Here is a 24,006-nt window from a genome sequence, read left to right on the forward strand (position 1 = left end):
AGACTTAAATAAGTCTATCCTAGGAAGAGGAGTGTTAAATTTCATAAGGTGGTGTGAATTCTTCAAAGAGAATTTTGAACAAATGGTTTGGGGTAGAGTTTCGGATATAATTTTATGCATATGTGATGGGGTGGAAGGAAGAGGATAATATTTGATTGTAGCCTCTTGATGTAGTAGTTGGGTGAATGTAGTCACCTAGTAGAAGTAAACCCCGAAGTTCAGGAGTACACCATGTGGGTGCCTCTTTAGTGTCTTGCACTGAACGAACATCACTTGCTCTCGTAATGGACTTTCACTCACATGTAGAGAATGATAGACAAGAGTTCACTGGCACAGACCGACGAGTCACTTGATGCAACATGAAACTCTGGAAAACCATGTCTGTCGATTCACATTTCTCTTTATTTTCTATTCTTCTCTTCTCCTCAGCAACCCAGCTCCCAGCCCGAAGGCCGGGAGGCCACACCAATAGTACGATGCAATCTACATCAGTATGTCTCCATGATAACAAAGTACAAAACAAGTACGTCCTCTCTCTCCAAGATAGTTCTCCGTTCTCTCTCTCCGAGATAGTTCTCAGTTCTCTCCCAAAATCTCAAATGTTATCATGTAAATGGGGATGGGTGGCGTCAAAAGCCACCAATCAAGAGTAACTGTTAGCTAACAAAACTGACATCACTTCTCATTGGTCAGTAAAGACAAGAAAAGGGGGGGGGGGGTAAGAGACTAAAACCTCCAAGCCACCTGGCATCTTCTATGATCTACCCTGTCAAAAGAAATGACACCCACTTGACAAAACGCCGTGTCCAACGATACCCAGACAGTCTGACAGCACATTGCATAACGACCACCTGGGGCCCAAGGTACCCCGGCGTCTTTCTCTGGGAGGGCGGCTTGACGTCAAAGGAAGACATATTACGTTCCCTAGTGGACACAGCCGACTGAGCGAGTTTACGACCTCCAGGTGTCTGAGCATACCAAAATTTTAACTTACACAAGACAGGAATGACATAAAATCATTATAACGAATTAGTAGCCAGTTTAGCACTTGGCTACATCTCCCCCAAGCTTTTAACAATCAGCGTCCGCGCTGATTAAACAACGGATAAGAAATAAGGTCGACGTCACTACAGTGGAAAGACCTAAGGTCGACGTTGAGTTAAAGCGGGACAAACGAAAGTCTATGAAGTGCGATATGCAAGACAACTTAGATCAATCAAAACCACTTGAGTTAAAGAAGAGAGGGAGGTAAAGGCTGTGTTTAAGACGTATTTTAGGTGAAAAACGTAACAGTTACAAAATGGACAGATTCACTAATGAATGACGTAGTTACCTGACACTGTTAAAATGATACATCATGTACAATACACCTGACACAATGCAATGACATCCAACATTACAAATGATCTGTACCAAGCCTATTTAAAGGTAACAAGGTAAATCATAACTTAGTTTACGCTTAAGAGAGCAATTAAGAAAGTGATGATACAGGGCCTTATTTGAAGGTCAGCAAGTATTCACTAAATTACTTTCAACCCTAGGTGGCAATTACCATCAGATTTGTAGTATCTGCTTGTGCCAAAAAAAATCTTTCAATAAGCGCAAACATCCGCCAACACATTCCACTCAAAGCATCATGACAAATAATCGCAACAATCAATATCAATCATACCAATGCAAGAAACATGGCATAGCATACATGAAAATGAACATTATCAAACATCAACAAATTAAACGGCAACAAAACACCCGGCAGTAAACACACCTGCGAGTCTCTTCGTGGACGCAACACTTGCGTCACTTCACTGCCGCGAACACCGAGGAAAGTCTATGTAATACCACATGGCTAACGTCACCAGCCCAAGTCTGTATCCGTCAAGTCCGATATGACGTGTCACACTAGCTAAGAATGGGATTGCACGCGCTACAGCCACTCGAGTACAGTATATACACTGGCTGAGTCCTGTAGGCTCTCTACACCGTCATACACAGTCCGTTGAATAAGGGCTATAGTCACACTCACCAAATGGGCACCACACAGTTCCATCAAGGTCACACAACCGCAAAATAACACTTCGTCGATATTACGAGATAATCACTAAGATGAAATAACGTAGGTAACACTTCCGAATCAGGAAACAGCACACGGGTAAACAAACAGGAATCGCCGATGCAAAACAGGTTGAAGACAGGCATGGTCCGCAGGAACAGGTAGAAGCAGACTATGTTGACCATGGTTGAATATCTTCCAGGCAGACGTCAGGATTCCGGTGTCGGTCGCACCAGCAAGATTTACCGTACTCCATGATGGAAAACGAGTCACAAGAAAAGTCCATTCTGTGCAAAACACGATCTTTGCTCGCAGCGCCATTTGTGATGGGGTGGAAGGAAGAGGATAATATTTGATTGTAGCCTCTTGATGTAGTAGTTGGGTGAATGTAGTCACCTAGTAGAAGTAAACCCCGAAGTTCAGGAGTACACCATGTGGGTGCCTCTTTAGTGTCTTGCACTGAACGAACATCACTTGCTCTCGTAATGGACTTTCACTCACATGTAGAGAATGATAGACAAGAGTTCACTGGCACAGACCGACGAGTCACTTGATGCAACATGAAACTCTGGAAAACCATGTCTGTCGATTCACATTTCTCTTTATTTTCTATTCTTCTCTTCTCCTCACCAATCCAGCTCCCAGCCCGAAGACCGGGAGGCCACACCAATAGTACAATGCAATCTACATCAGTATGTCTCCATGATAACAAAGTACAAAACGAGTACGTCCTCTCTCTCCGAGATAGTTCTCAGTTCTCTCTCCGAGATAGTTCTCAGTTCTCTCTCAAAATCTCAAAAGCTATCATGTAAATGGGGATGGGTGGCGTCAAAAGCCACCAATCAAGAGTTAGCTAACAAAACTGACATCATCTCTCATTGGTCAGTAAAGACAAGGAAAGGGGGGGGGGTAAGAGACTAAAACCTCCAAGCCACCTGGCATCTTCTACGATCTACCCTGTCAAAAGAAATGACACCCACTCGACAAAACCCCGAGTCCAGCGATACTCAGATAGGCTGTCGGCACATTGCATAACGACCACCTGGGGCCCAAGGTAGACCGGCGTCTTTCTCTGGGAGGGCGGCTTGACGTCAAAGGAAGACATATTACGTTCCCTAGTGGACACAGCCGACTGAGCGAGTTTACGACCTCCAGGTGTCTGAGCATACCAAAATTTTAACTTACACAAGACAGGAATGACATAAAATCATTATAACGAATTAGTAGCCAGTTTAGCACTTGGCTACACATAAAGATTCCTTTGTTAAAAAGCAGTCTTGACTTTAGAGGTAAGATCCCTAAATGTATGTAGTCTAACTCTGTGAGGGTAGTGTGCTTTAGTAATACTACTTTTAGCGCTCTTTTGTGTAATCTGCTAAGTGGTTTTAAAGGCATACTAACGCACTCCCGTGTTTACAAAGTGTAGTTTGCCCACAATCATATGTCAAACGCACCATAAGACCATATAATGACGATATGGCACCATGCGCGGATCATAATACATGCATTACAGCTTGTTCTAGCCTCTGAAAAAGTGAGGATGTCAACAAAGCCGCGGTGTTAGCTCCCTTGCATCAACGTTACATGTGTTGCCAAATCTATAAATAGGACCATCTAGATCAAAATAAAAATTCAAATATCTCAATATTTAAGGGCTCCTAGGCCACAATATTTTGCAGGGAACTTAATTTAGTCTGTCTCCAGCTCTGGGTAAAGCAATTAGCGTGTATATTCATCAGCTTTCTATACCTTTAAGGAATTTTCACTTGCTGAGTCCCACAGAGTGGATGCGTAATCAATAACAGATTGCATATGAGCAATGAAGAATAACTTTCTGGTGTGGCAGTTCAGGAAGTGTTTAATTCTAGATAAGAGATACACTTTCTTTGACACCACTTTACTAAGTTGCTCTATGTGGGTTGACCAAGACAAGTTGTTATCAATATTAACACCCAGCAGTTTGTGATGGTCGACTTTTTCCACTATTTCACCATCTATCATTAAAGCAGGACCAGCTGAACAAATATTCTGGCGTTTTTGTCTTGTTGTTATGACCATATATTTGGTTTTCTTTGGGTTAAAAGACATATTGTTTAGTTGAGTCCACTCTGTCAACTGGTTTAAACTCCTTTGAATTGATTCTGATAAGCGAGTTAAATTTGTGTTGCCGGAGTGAATTGTGGTGTCATCTGCAAAAAGTTCACATACATTTTGAATATGTAGGGGGAGGTCATTAATGTATATATAGAGAAGAGGAGGGGTCCTAAAACCGATACTTGTGGTACACCGTATTTTACTTATTGCATGCTCGACGCCGAGGCGTTTGTTAGTACAGTTTGTTGTCTGCTGGTGAGAAATGAACTAATAAGTTTGACAGTTTCGATTCCGACGCCATACAATGCCAATTTTCTCAGTAATAACGTGTGATCAATAACGTCAAAGGCTTTAGCAAAATCAACAAAAATGGCACCACAGAATTCATTGTCGTTTATTTTCTCCAGCCATTGATCAACAAGAGAAACTAAGGCAGTATGGCAGGAATGGTTAGCTCTAAAACCCGAGTGTTTAGGGTGAAGTAAATTGTTTTGGTTAAAATGCGTTACAAAGATTATAAAGGTAAGTGAGTGTTTCAGAAATTACAGGGGCTGACAATTTAAGAATCCTTCCATCGAGGCCGTCGATTCTCCGGGAGCCTGTTTGCTTAAGGTGTGTAAGTGCGTAAAAAACTTCAGGTACTGTAAGTAGAGGAATATTCGCTTGACTTGAAACTTGGTTCGACTCACAATATTCTTCTAACACTTTCAAATTGTTCAAATTTGATTTGTCATTTGTAATAACTTTTTCAGCTATTTTAGAAAAATGCGTGTTTAAATAATCAGGGGATATGTCCTTAACACAACTTGAATGACTGGCAATCGTTTTATTTGTAAGTTCATTTATTGCTTTCCATATATTCTTTGAATTTTGCTTTGATGACGCTAGGTCATGAAAGTACTTGATCTTTTTTGTTCGTTTAAGTGAGTTTACTTTATTTCTCTGTTCTCTATACTCCGCTTCCTTGCCAACTGATTTTAAGAAATCATGATGGCCAATAGCATCTTGTAATTCAGTATCAAACCATTTAGGTTTTACTATTTGCTTGACTCTCTTAATTCTCCACGGGGCATGTTTATCGTATACCCCCCGCGGGTTAGGGGGAGTCCCATATTGGTTGGGACGAGAAAGAATTTACCCGATGCTCCCCAGCATGTCGTAAGAGGCGACTAACGGTTCTGTTTCTCCTTTTACCCTTGTTAAGTGTTTCTTGTATAGAATATAGTCAATGTTTGTAAAGATTTTAGTCAAGCAGTATGTAAGAAATGTTAAGTCCTTTGTACTGGAAACTTGCATTCTCCCAGTAAGGTCATATATTGTACTACGTTGCAAGCCCCTGGAGCAATGTTTTGATTAGTGCTTTTGTGAACAAGAAACAATTAACAAGTGGCTCTATCCCATCTCCCCCCTTTCCCCTATCCCATCTCCCCCCTTTCCCCGTCGCGATATAACCTTGAATGGTTGAAAACGACGTTAAACACCAAATAAAGAAAGAAAAGAAAGTTTATCGTATATTTCTGTAAAGACATTTATCCAGTGTGTTATTGCATCATCAGGATCCGTATAAATATAAACATCAGAGAGAGAAGAATTACTTCAGTCTACAAGAAAGGCGTTCTCGTTAAATTTAGTAAAGGAGCGGTACTTTACTGTCTTGTGACCAACTTTGGGGATTTTTACACCCTTTCTTGACCACGTGAGACAAACGGGAAAATGATCACTACAGCCGCTGGTTGGAACACAAACGTCTGCAACGCTACGAGTGTTAGAAACATAGACATGATCTATCAAAGTGCTTGTAGATGCAGTAACCCTAGTAGGGGTGTTCACGACTTGTTTGAGATCATAAAGGTTGAACATTCCCGCAGTGGGGCACTGCGGTTATGAAATTAAAGGCCCCTCCTGTTTTTGGAACCGCAGGAGCTTTCTAGTTTGCTGTTAGGTAGATTTTTGGTTCCTCTTTCCTGTCATGCTCTCTTTTTCTTCATGAATTCTTTTCTTTTTTCTGCCTTCTTGCTCATTCACCTGTATTTTTTCCAAAAATCTCTTCTCTTGCCGCTTGTCTCGCAATTCATGTATAGTTTAATCTGTTAGTGTTCTGATGTAAGTCCAGCAGTAGATAGGTTAAGCCTATTTTAACATACTGGAAACTGGTAATCTTCCAGTAGGTATTAATTTAGTTTTACTAAAGCCTGCTGGGACACAAGTAATGGGTTAGTGCATTTGTAAACAGGAATCGCTTGACAAGTGGCCCCCTTCATCCCCCCCCCTTCCTCGTCCTGATATGGCTCTGCGTAGTCGGCTGGACGTTAAGCAACAAATAAACAAACAAACAAACAAGGTTGAACATATCCAACCATGGTTTATTTTGTTTTGATAAATCAATATTAAAATCTCCTAAGAGAATGGTTTCTTTTGATTCTAACAAAGCAGCATCTAACATATGTGAACATTTGTCCGTCCAGAGAGAGAGAGAGAGAGAGAGAGAGAGAGAGAGAGAGAGAGAGAGAGAGAGAGAGAGAGAGAGAGAGAGAGAGAGAGAGAGAGAGAGAGAGAGAGAGAGAGAGAGAGAGAGAGAGAGAGAGAGAGAGAGAGAGAGAGAGAGAGAGAGAGAGAGAGAGAGAATGACAATGACAATGACAATGACAAATCTTTATTTTTCGAGGGTGACAAGAATAAGCATAGATATGCTTTTTTGCATCTGGCCCTCGCCCTAAAGAGGGACTAAACTATTTTACTATAAATATGACAAGGGGAAAAAACATTAAAACATTAATGGTAGAACATAATTTATAAGTTTATGTACGTGAAGCGCATTATGTAGAAGCATTGTAGATCATAAGGTAGTGTTCAAAATTGGGTGTAAAGTAATGAAGATAAACGGAAAGTAACCCAAGAATACATTAGCTCAGCAAAACAATGTATTACAGAGCCAAATCTTCGTGATTTTGTCACAATAAACCATAATTCCGATAATGTACAACTGTATACAAAGAGAACATACCAATCAAGTGTATTTGTTCATAGAGTTCATTAAATGGAAAGAATATTTGGGAGAGAGAGAGAGAGAGAGAGAGAGAGAGAGAGAGAGAGAGAGAGAGAGAGAGAGAGAGAGATAGAGAGAGAGAGAGAGGGTGGGGGAGGGGGTTGGTGAGGGAGAGAGAGGGAGAGGAACGTTTTGTGCAATAACGAATCCTTTGAGCACTTCCATGCCAAGTGACCAAAATATCGTTATTCTAGCAAAAGACCCGCTCATGCAAAGGGTATAGTACCTAGTAAACGCCCACCCCCATGTTTTGTGCAAAATAGGTGTAATGGGGGGTGGGCGTATACAAGGTAGTTTACGGTACTGTCACATTTTTACGTCGGTTTGCGACTTTTGTCGTACAGCGAAATGCGGGTCGAGCTGCTCTCCTCTGGGGATGTGATTTGTGGCGAAAGCGGGGTAGCATCTTCTTTAATGCATTACAGTGTCGAGAATTTGTAACCTGATGCTGTTTTCGAACGGTTATCGCGTTTGCCTGAAACGCGATTAAGTCGAGTTCAAATCACCATCTGGCCGTTATATTTTTTACTCATTGTCATTTGTTTTTGTTTATTTTCTTAATGGTCAAGAGAGTACGTTGTAAGCCATATCAAAATTGATTTTTAACATTAACTTTAGGCAGGAATTAGTTTTTTTTAAATCTTTGGTTAACATGATATTAGTTTATTGGTTAAACTTGTTAATTTAAAAAATGTAAACATTTGATTGAGAAAAGAAAAAGACCAATAAAGAAGGATGCTCCCCGCTTGAATTTGTTTTTTTTTTTAAAAAGTGAGAGAGAAGGCCAAATAAATAACGGTAGCAACTGAGGTTAAAAAACCAAAAAACAAAAACATTTTCCCCCGTGTTTTTATTTCATCTTCTTCTTCTTTTCGATCGCCGATCACACTGGGAGTCCAGATCTTGAGATATAATTAGTGGCCCTCTGCAGCGCAGCCACTGGCCCGTACAGCTTGTTGTGCAGGGACTCCGGCAATGGCCAGATTTCCTCTCTCAGCACCTGGTGGTTCCTGCAGTCTCGTAGGATGTGGGCCGTGTCCTGCTCTGCTTCTCCACAAGAACACATGGGGGAGGGCACAACATGCAGCTTCCCGTGGAGATGCTGGTTAAGTCTGTTGTGTCCCGTTCTCAGGCGGAAGATGACCACCTGCTGTGGTCTGGATAGCAGGTGGTAGCTGTCCTGTGGCTGGGGCGTCCTGTGCAGAGACTTAATGATGGTCTTCATCTCTGTCAGGCTCACAGGGTTGTTCTCTTGCTCATCTTCTGCACCCAGCTTTGCCATCCTGTCCGCCTCTTCGTTTCCTTGTACACCACAGTGGGAGGGGATCCATTGCAGTACTGTCCTCAGGCTCTTGATGTTGTGTAGAGCGTGTTCCAGCTGAGGCAGTTTGCTACTGGTCATTGCTTGTAGTACTGACAGAGCGTCAGTCAGGAAGACCACCTGGTTGTCATGGTTGACTCTGTCGTTGATGGTGTATGCTGCATGGATCAGTGCTTGTACCTCAGCTCTGTAGTTTGTACAGTGGAGGCCTGTTGGTATAGCCTCTGCTTGCCTCTCTCCACTGGGGTACTGGACATACACCCCCGCTCCTCCATTTTTGACGGCCTCTGTGGCTGACCCATCAGTATACACCCGTATCCATGCTTCTTGGGGGTACCTTTCTTCAAGCATGGCAAGAGTCAGGGCTTTTTTCGTCGCATTGCTCTGCTCGTCCTTTGTTGTGAGGTAGGGAACACTGGTCTGTATGTCCAGGTTTTCTTGTCTGTCTTCCCAGGGTGGGGCGTCAAGGGAGAAAGATGGTGGCTCCACTAGCTCTGGCATCTCTGTCTGATGTTTCTTCTGCAAAGCCCTTGCCTCCAGAGCGAAGCTTGATCTTTTCAGCCTGCCTAAGGACATCTTCTTGAGTCTGTCACTCATTGGATGGTCATGAGTGCACTGGTACTTAGTGGCTTGTACCATTGTTTTGCAGTCTCGCCCTTTGCTCAGTGGAGGAATGCCAGTCACCTGTTCCATCTTCTGTATGGGTGTTGATTTTATTGCGCCCGTGATGATTCTCAGCGCTTGGTTCTGTACTTTGTCTAGGGCCTGCTGGTGTGTCTTGGCTGCTGTTGCCCAAGAGCTTGATCCGTACTCAAGGTGCGGTCGTACAGTCCCCTGGTAGACTGTTTTCAGGATCTTCTCGTTTGCACCCCAGTGTGATCCTGCCAGCTTCCGCATGATGTTTAGTTTTCTCCTGGCCTTTCCCTCTGCATTCATAATGTGTTGTTTCCAGGTCATGCGCTTGTCATAGGTGACCCCCAGGTATGTTTGCTGGTCTTCAAATTTCAGGGGTGTGTCCCCCAAGGTCAGTTTGCCAGGTGTCGCTTTGGCAGAGAGTGTGAAGAGAGTGGCAGTGGTCTTCTCCCTGTTGATGGTCACACACCAGTCTTCCGCCCACGCTGCAACCTTTTCTAGGGCAAGTTGCATCCTGTAGGTTGCTGTGGTTGCATACTCTTCCGAGCATCAGAGAACAAGGTCATCAGCATACAGTGCCGCTTGGACTCCTTTGGGCAACTCTGGTACCAGGTCTTTTTTATTTCATTTAGTTTGTTTGTTGCTATTGACTTTGAAACTGACACGCCGGTGTAACACGACATTTTTATTCCATGACAAATTTACTCCGGAGGAAATATTTCGTACGAAATTCTTACTCCGAGTACACTTTTCGTACGAGAAAAGAACTCCCCAAGGCACGAACAAATTACTCCCTCCACGAAATTTTTACTCCCCATTTTTTTTACTTCCAGTATAAATCTCATACGCAAAAATGGAATGCGGGCGAAGGGATAATGCCAAAAAGTGATCTTGCGCACAAGAATGTCGCGCTACCCTCCTTCCACCCCTTCCACCACCAAGACTAACAGGGGACAAGGGAGTAAAAATTTCGTACACCTGGAATGGGAAGTTAAATGGCTCGTGTTGGGGTGAAGTAATTTATTCGTTATTTATTCGTCAGGGGAGTAACATTTTTAAACGAAATGTTTACTCGGAACTCACCTGTCTTGGGGAGTAATTTTCTCGTGCAATGGGGAAGTGCTTTTTTCGTAAAGGGAGTAACTTTTTCGTACGAAATGTTTACTCCGGAGTAAAAATCTCGTGGGAGTAATTTTCTCGTGTTACACCAGCGGAAACGCCGCTAACGCATACACAGAGAAGAGCAAGCATGGGGAATCTCCTATTCTAAAAATAACCAACACTGGCAGCTGCCGACCTTCTTCCAGACTCGCATGAATACCAGGGGGAAATAAATAATTACCGGGCGATATAAACAAATACCGGGCGGTAGTTAAACGACAGTTTGACTTTGTCGGACACAATTTGACGGACTCTTCAAGAGTATGAGCCCAGACCTGTATGAACAGAATTTAAATTAATTTGATTGAAAGTGAGGTGGCTACAGTTCCGCCTAATTTTTTTTAAAGCACGATAGGACGACGTTAAGGACATTAATCGAAAAAATTCTATGTATTGTGTCAAATAAAGTATCATAAACACCTGTCGGGAACTCCTACACACACACGGAAATCATGTCGCCAAATATTGAGTAACTGTAATCATGTAACAATTTGTTTGATCAAAATTGACTTCGTTCATTTCTTAATGTTCATTTACACGTTGATAGGCTTCCATTTAAAACTCCGAGGTCAGCATCATCATCGATTGACGCCCGACCAAAGCCTTACTGAAGCCCGACGAAGCGAAGCGACGCTGGATCATCAATTGGGCTTTGGGAAGGTTTCAATTCACGATGTTGACGATGACCGAGAAGTTTTAAAATAATAATATTTTCATTGTTTCGTTATCGTTATTGAATCTGTCACCGAAATCTTTTATGCCTTAATGCGATGACAACAAGGTAGACATGAATGTGTTCTATTCAAATACTGCATTCAAGTCACTTACATGCAAGGGTCGAGTCCCATGAAATGTGTATCCGTATTTGTATCCTACCACTGTGCTTCTGCTCCTGCTTGATTCTTTCACGTACAGTTTATTTTAGTTTTGCGAGATTGATGTGAAAATCGCAAAAGTCCCTTTGTATCCCATAAACGTATGTTTGGAATTGACTGACGCAGCCCAACATAATTTCTTCTTCTTCTTCTTCTTCTTCTTGTCGATCACTTAATTTCTACACAGAGAATACTACAGGTCTTGCGGTGTAATACCAGGTTTACACGAGTTCTGTTATTGATACATGTATTGAAATGCAAGCAAAATCTAGCTTTCCTATCTTTGCAAAAGCTACGACTGAAACATAGAAGCACACAGCTAGTAAATGTTCTGTTTGATCTCGCTTTTGCTCCAATCCAATATATTGCAACAAATTCATTTGAACCTGGTATTTAACAGCTAGCCATGTGGTATTCTTTATTAATCACATGGGTGGTCTCTCTCATGATCATATATGTAGGATAAATCAATTTACGTCATGTGCGATCCACTTCATCTGTTTCTGTTAACAATCGTATCGGTATTTTGCGGACAGTATGTGTTTGCTACTTGCAAAGGACTCTCAAACACAACTCTGTTGAACAAACAATATCTATTTTACTCTTGCAGATTGCGCTGTGGCTGACTCCTCCTGTGTCAGGTATGTCTTAAATGATACTCAGAGAAGATGAACACACACATGAAATCATTTACATCCTCTGCCAAAAACATTCACGCATGCACAAAAAGTGTCGCATTAGGGACACGTCTCCCCAAACAGAGTTATCTTATTCTGTTAACTATAGTATATGTGTAGTTGCGTGTCAAGGAAGAGCTCTACAACAGTATAAGTGAATTCTAGCAAATGTAGCAAAATTATGTTTATGTGTTCATGCATGATAATAAATGATATTCCATGTCAATATATTACTTTTTTAAAGCTCAACTGGGAGAAAACTGCACTGTATCCAAAAATTGCACTGAAAGTGTCGCTAATTCTTTCTGCAACAACAACACGGGTCAGTGTGACTGTCCTGATGACCATTTTCTGGACGGTGTTGATAACAACACCTGTTCACCGCGTGAGTAAAATAAAAAAAGGTTCCCCTCACCGTGTTTTGCAGCTTCTTCAATCAAACTAATCCTGTGTTTTTTGTCCGCTCGTCAGCTGTTTTTTTCTTAGTTTTGACGTTTTCACCTTTTTTTGTTTTGTAACCTCATCCTCCCCCCCCCCCCCCCCCCATTGTTTGTCATTGTTGTTGTTTTTTCAGCTTCTGAGGTCATTAATGTTCGAGAAATAATAAGATCAATTGTTTTTCAATGTTAAAACTATTATCTTTTGCAATGTTATAAGATCAGAATGAACAACTTGGTTTGCAGATATAAATATCATGTTACTGTGTAGAATTTTTCGATACTAACAAGCAGATATTTCTTGAATAAGATTATAAGTATGTCTGTGTCTCGATTGTTAGTAAAACAGAATAGATATTTTAGTTTTTTTGGTTAACATTAGCTTGATTAATTTACAGTCATTTTTCCTGAGCCGTATTAGTGTAGATGGCATTTGCTCTGTAGGCTATTGGTAGTTTAAATTGCAGACTGGATGCAGTTGACAAAACGTCTTTGCATTTATTTTAAAATATTGCATTGTTGAATATAGTTAACTAATGAAAGAGACTATACGATTTTTTTTAAAACATTAGATAGGCATTTGCCCGCTAGACGAATCGTAGTTGTAATTGCAAAAATAGACTAGTTGCACTTGATGATACGTCTTGCGTCATTCCTAAAAATACTGCATTGTTGAATATATAGCAAATTGACGCAAAATATGTCATTCGTATGATTTAGTGGTTTTTGCAAGTCAATGAATTTTGTTCAGCATACACAACAGAGGTCTTTGAACGCGTTATGACATTGAAGGACACCATTTTGTCATTTTGTGAAGAATTTGAGACTGTAGTACATAACTAAAACTTTCCTTTAAGCTTCAAGAGTTATGTTTGCATTGCTATATTACTTAGGTATTTATTTTACTGTTTTAACAATGTGTGTTTGACTCCACTACCCATTATTTCCTTTGTTTCTAAATTGGCTTCTTTGGATTTTGCTTATTTTGTGCGTTTGTTTGCGGGTAGATTTAGTTGAAATACCTCGCACAATCGTGTGTTTAGATTTAGTTGAAATACCTCGCACAATCGTGTGTTTTTTCGCAACGTCGTTCTCCTTGTGTTTTGAATTTGCCCTGTCGAGGATGACAAAATGAGATGGTTGTCAGACACTCGAATAATAGTTTGTTGATGTTCCTATTAGTATGTGGTAAATTGTGTGCTTGAAAGTAACAACGGGATTAAAAATAAAACAGCTAGTCTTATGACACAAAGTTCATTTTTCACTCACATAAGTAATCATTCTGTCATGATAATCAGCAGTGTTTGTCTGTATTAAAGGATGACCGGCCGGCCATCTGGCCGTCCCTGCAACAACAACAACAAATACAACAACTTAACATTGAAGTTTGTTTTGACCTTGTTCAAGCTTGAACTGATGACAGCACACATTCGCTACGAATTCACTTGACAACAAGAAACATGCGTGCTACATCCCCATCGAGATGGCACATATAACAAGGCTGCTTGCACCTTTCTTTGAACAGGCTATAGTTAAGGCAAAAGCAGTTTCATTATCATATGTCTGTTTCAAAGGGTAAGCTGAATCCTGATTTCTAACGTGTTACATGGTCGTGGGTTCGAACCCGGGCCGGGTCATACCTAAGACTTAAAAATTGGCAATCTAGTGGCTGCTCCGCCTGGCGTCTGGCATTATGGGGTTAGTGCTAGGACTGGTTGGTCCGGTGTCAGAATAATGTGACTGGGTAAGACATGAAACCTGTGCTGCGACTTCTGTCTTGTGTGTGGCGCACGTTATATGTCAAAGCAGCACCGCCCTGATATGGCTGGGCGTTAAACAAACAAACAAACAAACGTGTTACATCCATGTTAGCTTGAAACTGTATGTTTCAGTCCTTTATTTTCTGATTATGCTCAGGCAAAGCATGCATGTGAAGCCCACACATTATGTATTGTGTTTCATGTTGCTAATGCATGATGTTTTATGTGTACCTGGCCTCCCACTCCTTTGTGATTATCTTGCCTAACTGGCTTAATGTCTCCTACTGTACCGTCACCCTTATACGCACCTCCATGTGTTATTTAATGTTGCCCCGCTACATTTCTACCATTTGTTGTGCCCCTAGCCGCGGATTTTGTTTGCTTTGGATGATTCTGCTGAAATAGGGATCTAATTGAACTTAATAAATTATGTCCTTATTTATTCGTCAGTGTTAATGATCATTTATTGTTTTTAATTTTAATTTTTTACATACACCGCTATTTAAGCATTATGGAAATCATTAGGTCGTAAAATGAATAATCTATAAAAGGACTGGTTGCATCTTCAAACTTAGATCATGTTGAGTTTGGTATGTGATGGAAATATGTATATTAAGATTTTGTTAAGCAACATGGCATTTTAAAAATGCAGTTCCTTTGTGTGATTTTGTTTGTGAGCGAGACTCTAGTGAGTAGGCAAATGACCTTAACTTTGATATTTTCTCGGATTTTCTAAGGCTAGATTTTTGAAATTTAGAACAATTGCAGGTTTTGTTGTCTACAGACGCGACACAAGTTCAGATTAGCCAAGATGCATCAAGAATTTACTTGTCTTGTCTTAAAAGTATACTCTACTTTCGTCATGTATTATTTTCTACACAGTTGTTTAACTTTTTTTTTACCTTATCTATTCTTCTTCTCGGAAAATTGTCATTGTTGTTTCTTCTTGTTCACAAAAACCATATCATTCGTCCATAAAACAGCAATCGAATTAATCTTGAAAAATATTGGTGAATGTAAAAAACCCGAGATGCTTTTTTTACTATCTTTTTATCACCTCAAGAGCTTTCTGCTGAAGCAGATACAGCAAGCTCCACGTCGAAACCAACGGTTGTAGCAACATCACTCGCAAGGGTCGCTTCAACAAAATCCGTTTCTCCAACCACAATAGTGGCAAAACTGTCTTCGTCACTGTCATCAACAGTTTCAACAACAATGACGTCCACCATGACAACAACCACCTCAACGATAGCACCCACAACAACAACATTGCCTACGACAACCGCACCTGTGCCCCTTGGGGAAAACTGTAAAAAAGAAACCCTAAACCCTCCTTGTGTATCGAATGCGTTTTGCAATGAAACCAAAATGTGTCAGTGCAATTCCACACATTATGAAGATGCCTCCAGCAACACGTGCAGAGAGCGTAAGTAAACAGTTCCTGCTGATCCGTTCCACCCCGAAGTGAAAACCCTGCATCCTTCCTCGATGTACAATCCTGTTGCCATCCTGCTTCGTGCCTCCACTCCCAGCACTCCCTCTTGCTGTTTGCGATCCACTCGCTTTTGACGATTAAAACATGAGAGCAAAGGATTCGCTGGTCTCTAACTGCGATGATGTACTTTGCTTAATCCTCTGTGTAACCTCGGGAACAGACAATCTGGCTGGATCAAGAGCTGCCGTGTTTGCAACTTCTTAGGAACTGTGAATATGCACAAATTCGGCTTCAATATGTGTTGTGTTTTTGCCAGGTCATAGCAGGCCGTCCTCTAAGAGCGGCGTTTCCCTTGTGTGTTACGGTAAAAAGCATGGGTTGGAATATTGTCTTGACCTCTGCGGAGGGTGTGATCGTCTATGATTGAAACTCTTCAATGAGATCGACGTGGGCTATTGGTATGTCATTAACCACAAATACTTGGTTGAGATTAGTGATGCGTTCCAATGCACAAGATCTAGCATAGGCAAGTGATGTAAAGGACCTGCAGCGTGTGCTCAAACACGTTAGCATGCCTCGGGGCCATGTAGCAGGATAGAGTTATCTTTGGGTTAATATAGCTTTATGTTGATGTTGATATAGATGTCTTTGTTTCACGAAAAACGTCACAGTGTGCCAAAGGCATTGTTAACTTTGTTAATAACAACCTTAATTTCCTTATCCGTTCCCACTTTACAGCTGACAATGCTGCACAGGTCTGTGAACTGTCCAACCTCGTCAGTGGCTTTTTGGTAGACATCCGATGGATCGTCTCCGCTATCATGCACATGCACGTTAACTTGCATTGGTCCTAAATAGCCAAGCCGATTGAAGGGACATTAAAAACAACCAACCAACCACCACCTCTCATACACTCGGGCTTGGTTTGGTTATCTCTTACCATGTTGTCTTGGCAAGATTGTACAGCCTTCTCGTCTTCATTTGCATGGGTTGTGGTGAGCATGGAAAACTAGGACGATTTAGCCGACAATGTCCGAGCTGTTGTGTAAGGACCCGCTGAATCCCTCGCATGCCCCATGGCCGTCCTCATCAGTAGTTAATGATTCCGACAAGCCGGGATGCGGGTTGGTTTCTAGCTTGTATGGCATCCGTGCTGACACTAAAGAGTGGAAATGCAGATAATTATGGATGACACAGACCTGGGAACCCACACGATTTCGCCGTATTGTGTACGCCTGATCGTCTAAAATACGGTCGGTGAAAAAAAAATACGGTCGGTGAAAAAAAAATCCGGTCGGTGAAAAAAAAATCCGGTCGGTGAAAAAAAATACGACGAGAAAAATTCCTAGAAAACTTTTCTTCACAAGCGCATCCCTGTCATTCTTGTATAGTTTCCAGGTCTGATGACATGGCAGGTTGTGTCCTCATATAGGATGTGGATGGGGATTACCATCTTCTGTGATATGCCAAAGCACCTAGGATTTTTGTTTCCAGATTGTCCCACTGTTGACTGTATCGAAAACTTTCTTGTAATCAACACATGTAGGATATGCCTGCCCCTCTGTACAATCTGACAGTAATAAGGGTACTTCTTTATCAGTTGAATATCTTCATGTTGGCAATCAGGTTTTGTTGTTGTCAGATCAGCTGATATCCGCTTGGCTTTGTACAGACTGCAGTCAGGGAAGATTGTCCATCCTTTTACCAAGTCTTTTTGTTTGCAGTTGGCAGCGATTAACACCCCTTTTTAAGTCATGGTTTCCAGGTCTTCAGTCGCCATAACACATTATCTGGCTGTGTTACGTTTCCTCTAATTGCCTTCAATTCATCCATTTTATGCCTCTACATCACAGCTCACAGAACGATTGGGTTTAATTCTAGGAACTTGGATTACAGCATTGTACTTGATTGAACTTACATGCACGACATTGGAATGAACAAGTGCTATATAATAATAATACTTCCAACTTCCAACAGATGCAGCAATACACTTGACGCAGGGACTACTTTTGTGAAGCTGATGTCTTCCCCTGTGTATTTATTCAGTGTAGAAATTGTATAGAACATGGATAGACGGAAATGATTATATATCATTTACGTTCTTTGTGGCTAATCGATGTTAAATATATACAGTTAAATACAAGGATGTTGCCTGTACCATATCGTTTGTAGATTTGGTTATACCTATGGCTCTTCTTGTCTGCAATTCAGCCCAGCCAGCCATGTGTAGTAATTCACTGCAGTGCATTTTGAATGTAGCCTGCACTTTTCTGCAAAGTTATGACAGCAGCAAACAGCTTGTGTACAAGTACAACGTTTCGCATTATCAAAGTGGCAGTGACTGTGTGTGCGTCATTTCAAATGTTATGCGTTTGCCCCACCCCCTAACAATGGCGCTGTTGGGATACTTTGCTAAATGAATGGAAACAACTGATCCACATCCGCTTAACTGTGTCTAGTTCTGACTGAAAAACAAAGTGTGATTGATACTACGAGTACCAATCACAATAAACTGCGTGGATGGCAGGAGGTACTGCAGCTTATTATTATGAATACACGATGTGAAGCAGAAATGTTTCTGTTTTGGCCAAAAGCACTTGCGTATGTCTTTCTCTTATCTACACACATGACACGACCACTTCAGAATAGCATACCTTGTTGTGAGCGAAGAACTGCCGTGTCAGCTCGAAAACGCGAGTTTGTTTGTGTGTTTTTCTGCCAGTTGATGTCTTGACTATCGTCATATAACAATTGCCGTTTCGCGAGTCATAAATGGCCTTTATAACTAGTTTAGTGCACCATGTCACTAATCTGACCAACCAGCACTGATTTCAGATGACCCAGCCTCTAGGTCATGACCTTTTTTGTTTATTTTTTGTCTATACATTAGCAATACAAACGAAACTCGTGAATTGAAGATATCAGGGTGACTTCTTCTGAAGAATGACTCTTTTGACATAGAGATAAAATGCACATTATCATTTTAAAATTCTGAAAAGGGCAATTTTGTTGGTTGAATAATGCACGGAATGGCTGGGCCAACCCATCCTCTCAGTAAACCATGCTGCCCTGCTCACTTGAAAATGACACGGTCAAAATGCGGAGGAATAAAATGATATTACGTTAATAAAGTTACCTCAAATATATTGTTTACATAATTTTCTTACTGTCGGACGTTGATTCTGAATCTGTTGCTTCTTTTCGGACGAGAAAACGCGAAACAATGGAAAAAGAAAAAGTTCAAATTTGTGAGATTTGTTGTGTGAGTGCATCACATGGAAGTTTGCATCGGATGTTGTGCAAGAACATCACATCTGGTGAGTTATTGGCTGTATAAAGTTATGTGAATGCTGTGACAAGATAGCTTCGAATATTATGTCAATATAACACTTACCTCGACAGTTCTATTCTTGCACATTATCTATTATAGGCCGAAAAAATTGGACAAAACGCTGCGTGGGTACAATTATCTCCCATAACCATGCGCCACCGTGGATCCCAAGCACTGTCCGAGTGCTTCCCCCTTACAGGATGTAGGTGGCGCGTCCTCTTTCTTTTTTCGCGCGTGACAGTAGGCTGTGTTTCTGCTGCGCTCCCGGATTATTTTGGATTCTAGAGTCTTCTTTTCTGTGTGGACTACCACCTGTTGGATTTTTGTGTGTTATTCCACTTCTGGCTCGAGGCTACGTTGTTTTTCTTCCAACTTGTGCCTCCGTTGTTGTGTGGCGGACTCGGCGTGCCTACCGTCCTACTTCGTGGTGACCGGTCGTCTGCTTCTCGTTTCGCCTCATTCACTTGAGTATTGACCTAATTTTCCTTGAATTTTGTTAATTCTCGATTTTTTAAGGGTACGTACAGGGCGAGGTAGGATGTCTCGTCCTGTTTTGGGCTCTGGTTCTACGGAACCAGAGTCTGCCGGGGGCAACCCTTCTCCGGGCGCCCAGCGTCATGTTTTGCGCACGGAGAGGGGGACCTTTCGGCGCTCCGACTCTCCCTCCCCAAACGCTTTGCGTTTGCGGCGAGGGAGGGCGGAGAAAGCCTGTTTGAGCAAGCTCAATGCGAGCTTGCTCAAACAGGCTGGGCTTGAACCTGGGACTTCGGGCGGGGCTGCGCCGTCGAAGGTTCGGGGAAGGTCGAGGGGAAAGAAAAAGCTTCTTTCTCCTTCTCCTTCCGTGGAACAGGCTTCCCCCCCTTCGACGCCGTTGTCCGGCCCTCAGTCTCAGGCTTCAGCTCCTCCCGGTTTCAAGCCTGGGGGGAAGGTTTCCTTCTCCTCCCTGGCTCGAATCCGGGGGCGGGTCGATTCCCAACCCTCTTTGGGGGTTGGTGAATCTGATCTAGGGGCTACGGGAGAGACTCAGGTTTCGACTTCTTTCTTTTCCGGTGCCTCTCCTGTGCCCTCCTCGGTTTTCACCGCTGTGGAAGCCAGGAGGGACACGGGTCCTCCTCTGAACTCCCTCGCTGGGTCGTCTACTGCTGTTTCGACAGTAGTCTCGGACTCATGGGGGGGGGGGGGAGATCGGAGGAGATGACGGGGTCTATGAATTCCCTCCCCGCTGGGGTTGGGATGCGAATTGACCCCGTTCAGGGCGGTCCTGTGGGGGCAGGGGTTTCAGGCTTCGTGCCTACGACCACTGCTACTACGGTTCCCTCTGACGTCCGTGTGACTGGTGGCTGTCCCTCTATGAAACGCTCCGGCCGACTAGTTACTGGACGTGGAGGTGTTCGACAGAACGTGGTACTTCTGTCGAATGGTCAGGGCGACGGGAACATTGTTTCTGTTGCTCAGACCGACACCTCCGACCGGACCGTCTTGACCCCACGCCATTCCTTAGCGTCTGGTGTTCGGGTGACGGATGGTCCGGACCAAGGGTCCGGAACGTTCCAGGCTTACGGGTCGGGATCGAACCGGACCCACGGGTCCCGACTGGACTTGACCTCCGGGTTTGGTCCGGACGGGACCCATGGTACGGGACCGTACCTAAGGTCCGGTGCGGGACAGTACCTCTGGCCCTTGCCGGACCCCCGGACCCACGGGTCCGGATGGTACGGTACGGGACCAGTGGTCCGGTCGGGACCGGACCACCCGACCACCTCTGTTGGTCTGGGTGGTCTGGCACCGAACCGGAACACACCGGACCACCGGACCTACGGGTCCGGATGGTACGGTACCGGACCAGTGGTCCGGTCGGGACCGGACCACCCGACCACCTCTGTTGGTCCGGGTGGTCTGGCACCGAACCGGAACACACCGGACCACCGGACCTACGGGTCCGGATGGTACGGTGTTTCCACGTCCGGACCGAACCACCCGAACACTTTTGTGGGTACGGATGGTTCTGTGCCGAACGGGACCTCCGGATGGTACGGGACCGGACCGGACCACCGGACCGGACCGGACCACCGGAACACCGGACCACCCGACCGGACCGGATCGGCACCCCCGACCGGACCGGACCATTTCTTTTCTGATCAGACCCGATGGGTTCCTGTTCAGTCTATAAATGGCGGGGGTTCGTTGGCTGGGCTGACCCAACAGTCGCAGGGTTTTTGTTTTTCTCTCCCTTCGGCTGCTGGAGACGTTTCGTCTTTGGGGCAGGGGTCTTCGCGGCCTCTTGCTTCAGTGGGCGTTTCGTCACAGCCTACTTCATCACTTTCGGCTCCTCCCCCTCAAGCTTCCTACACTCCTGCTGTTGAGGAGTTGTCGGGAAGTGAAGAGGAGAGTGAGTCGGAGGACGATGGGGAGGAGGATCAGGGTCGCCCTGAGGTTAACACTGATCCTCTACCCTTGCCGGTTTCTGATGGAACTTCCGAAGCTATGCTTCGTACTTTCCAACAGTACATGACAGACATCACGCGGCGTCTTGACGCCACGGATGCCTCTCTTAAGCGTCTGTCGTCTAGTGTTCCCAACCCTTCGGTTGACACACAGGACGTGGACCCGGAGTCTGAGGACGAGAGGCAGGAGGCTCTCCCTCGCACAGCTAGAAGGACGTTTGAACAGTTTCAGGACGTCCTTCCCTCCGACGCCCTCTCGTCCTTGGAGTCCGCTTCGGCCCGGGCGCGGGAGGCACACGCCGCGTCTGCCGGCGGCTCGTTTTATGAACGATCCGGCCGCCGGCAATTCGCGTTCCACCCTAGTCTTAGTGCCACGGTGGAAGCGGCAGCACATCGCCTGAGGAGTACAGATTCACGTGCAAACGCGACCTATGTTCCTCGGGAGGACGCGGATTCAGTGCCGTGCTTTCCTTCGGGAGGCGCACCTCCACTGTTTCCTCGTGTCCAATCTGTTTCGTCCCTCCCTTTTCCCTTTGACTCTCGAACTCTCCCTTTCCAGACTTCGAGTGTTCAGGGTGGGGCTGACGGTGATGTGTTCGTTGGGGAGGTGCCTTCGGTCAAGAAGGTGGAACTGAGCTCTGCTTCGTTCCACAATCTTGAGGCCACCGTTTCTTCCATTGTCGAGGCCCAATCACAGGCCTTGACAAGGATGAGCACGCTGTCCACACTGTTGGACCCTCCCGATCGGGCAGAGTCCGATTCCACCCGGGTCCTTGACACGGTTCGAGTGGATCGGTCTTTGCATGCCGTGCGATCGTGCGTGACGACTGCGGCAGAATTGGCCATTGGAACACGGGTCCACTTGTTGGCCCTGTTCCGTGATCATTTTCTGGCTACTTCTTTAGTGCCTCCAGATATGAGGAAGAGTCTGAGGAACACGTTTCCTCAGCCTTCTTCCCTCTTTCATCCGGGCACTGTCCGTTCTGTGGTGGAGTCCACACGCCAGAGGAACACTGATTCTCTGATGGTTGGCCTCGCTGCTTCGGCGACGTCGGCGGGGAGTAAGAGAAGTGCTACAGTCACCTCCAGCTCCCAGCCTCAGAAGAAGAAGAAGAAGAAGCCAGTTTCACTGCCTCCTTCTTCCTCCTCTCAGGCGCCTGTCGCGTTCCCCCCTGCGGCCCCGGCTTCTCGTGCTCCCAAGCGCAAGAAGAAGGGTGCTCAGACAGGTAAGGGTAAGCAGCACCACCAGGGGGGTGGTCGCAAGCCTGCGCCTGCCCGCCAGCAGAATTTTCAGTGAGTCCCGGCCCTACGTTGACGCCCCCTCAAGTTGCCCCTCTTTCGTCCGTCGGTTCCCTTTTTCGGGCCCGCGACATGTGGGGCAGACTGGTCTCCAACCAGTTTATCTTGAGGGTGGTGGGGTCGGGGTTTTCTCTACCGCTGTCGTCACAACCTCCATTGTCCGCTCTACCATTGACGTTCCCCCCTCCTCGAGACCCTGCCAGATGGCAGGCTCTTCAAGACGAGGTGAACTCGTTGGTCGAGAAGAAGGCTGTCTACCCCCTTTCTCAGCCTTCTCCGGGGTTCTACTCCCGCCTGTTCACCGTCCCCAAAAAGGACGGAAGGTTCAGGCCGGTGTTGGACCTCTCCACCTTGAACTTGTACCTTCGCAGGTGCAAGTTCAAGATGGAAACCCCTTCGTCGGTCCGGTTGGCCATCCGGCCAAACGATTGGGCCACGTCTGTGGACCTCCAGGATGCTTACTTCCACATCCTGGTGGCCCCGGGGTACCGACATCTGCTCCGGTTTGTTTGGGAGGGCACAGTGTTCGAGTTTCGGGCCCTCCCATTCGGCCTGTCCTTGGCCCCGCTGATTTTTACAAAGGTGGTCAAGGAGCTGGCGGCGTTGGTCAGAGCTCAGGGTGTGCGTCTGCGTCAATATCTGGACGATTGGCTCACCCTGGCCCAGTCTCGCGATCAATGCCTCCAACACACCCGGCAGGTCCTGGACCGGACCCATGCCTTGGGGTTCCAGATACAGTGGCACAAGTCGGACCTCGTGCCAGCCCAGCAGTTTTGCTACTTGGGGATGGCGTTCGACACAGTGCTTTACACTGTGTCTCCCTCCCCGGACAGGATCCTCTCCCTGAGGCGAAAGATCCTCTCCATTCAGGCTTGCCGCGCTGTTCCTCACAGACGGCTGGCGGAACTGTTGGGTTCCATGGAGTCTGTCGCTCTGCTGCTGCCCCTTGCAAGGCTACACAAACGTCCCCTGCAACGAGCAGTAGCAGATCGGACTTCCAGGCCTCTCGATTACACCGAGTTGGTCCAGATCGGGCCTTGGTTTCACGAGGCTGTAGTCCAATGGCTGGACCCGATCTGGCTCAACTCTGCGGTGCCTATCCAACCGAGACGGCCGTCTCTCTTCCTGTACACCGACGCTTCTACGCGGGGTTGGGGGGCCCACCTGGACCTGCACGAGGCCCAGGGGGTCTGGACCCAGGAGGAGTCCCTCCTACACATCAACTTTCTAGAGTTGGAGGCGGTTCGTTGGGCTCTGCTGGAGTTTCGCCTCCTGATTCGGGATCAGGATGTGTTGGTCCACGGGGACAACACCACATGCTTAGCTTACCTTCGCCACCAGGGGGGCACCAATTCTCGGTCCCTCTCCCTGTTAGCGGAGGAGATTCTGCTCTGGTGCCAGACCAATCAGGTCCGGATGTCAGTCCAATTCGTTCCGGGGAAA

General features: G+C 45.0%; 1 protein-coding gene across 1 annotated transcript in view; it reads left to right on the plus strand.

Moving 5' to 3' along the window:
- LOC138957690 (prestalk protein-like) overlaps positions 1–24,006 on the plus strand; it is a 101,778-nt gene that overhangs the window by 8,379 nt on the left and 69,393 nt on the right. Inside the window, exon 2 of the mRNA XM_070328750.1 lies at positions 11,791–11,821. Within this exon, the coding sequence (XP_070184851.1) occupies positions 11,791–11,821 (31 nt within the window). The remainder of the gene's footprint in view (positions 1–11,790; positions 11,822–24,006) is intronic.

Source organism: Littorina saxatilis, unplaced genomic scaffold, assembly GCF_037325665.1.
Source record: "Littorina saxatilis isolate snail1 unplaced genomic scaffold, US_GU_Lsax_2.0 scaffold_149, whole genome shotgun sequence".
Classification (NCBI taxonomy): domain Eukaryota; kingdom Metazoa; phylum Mollusca; class Gastropoda; order Littorinimorpha; family Littorinidae; genus Littorina; species Littorina saxatilis.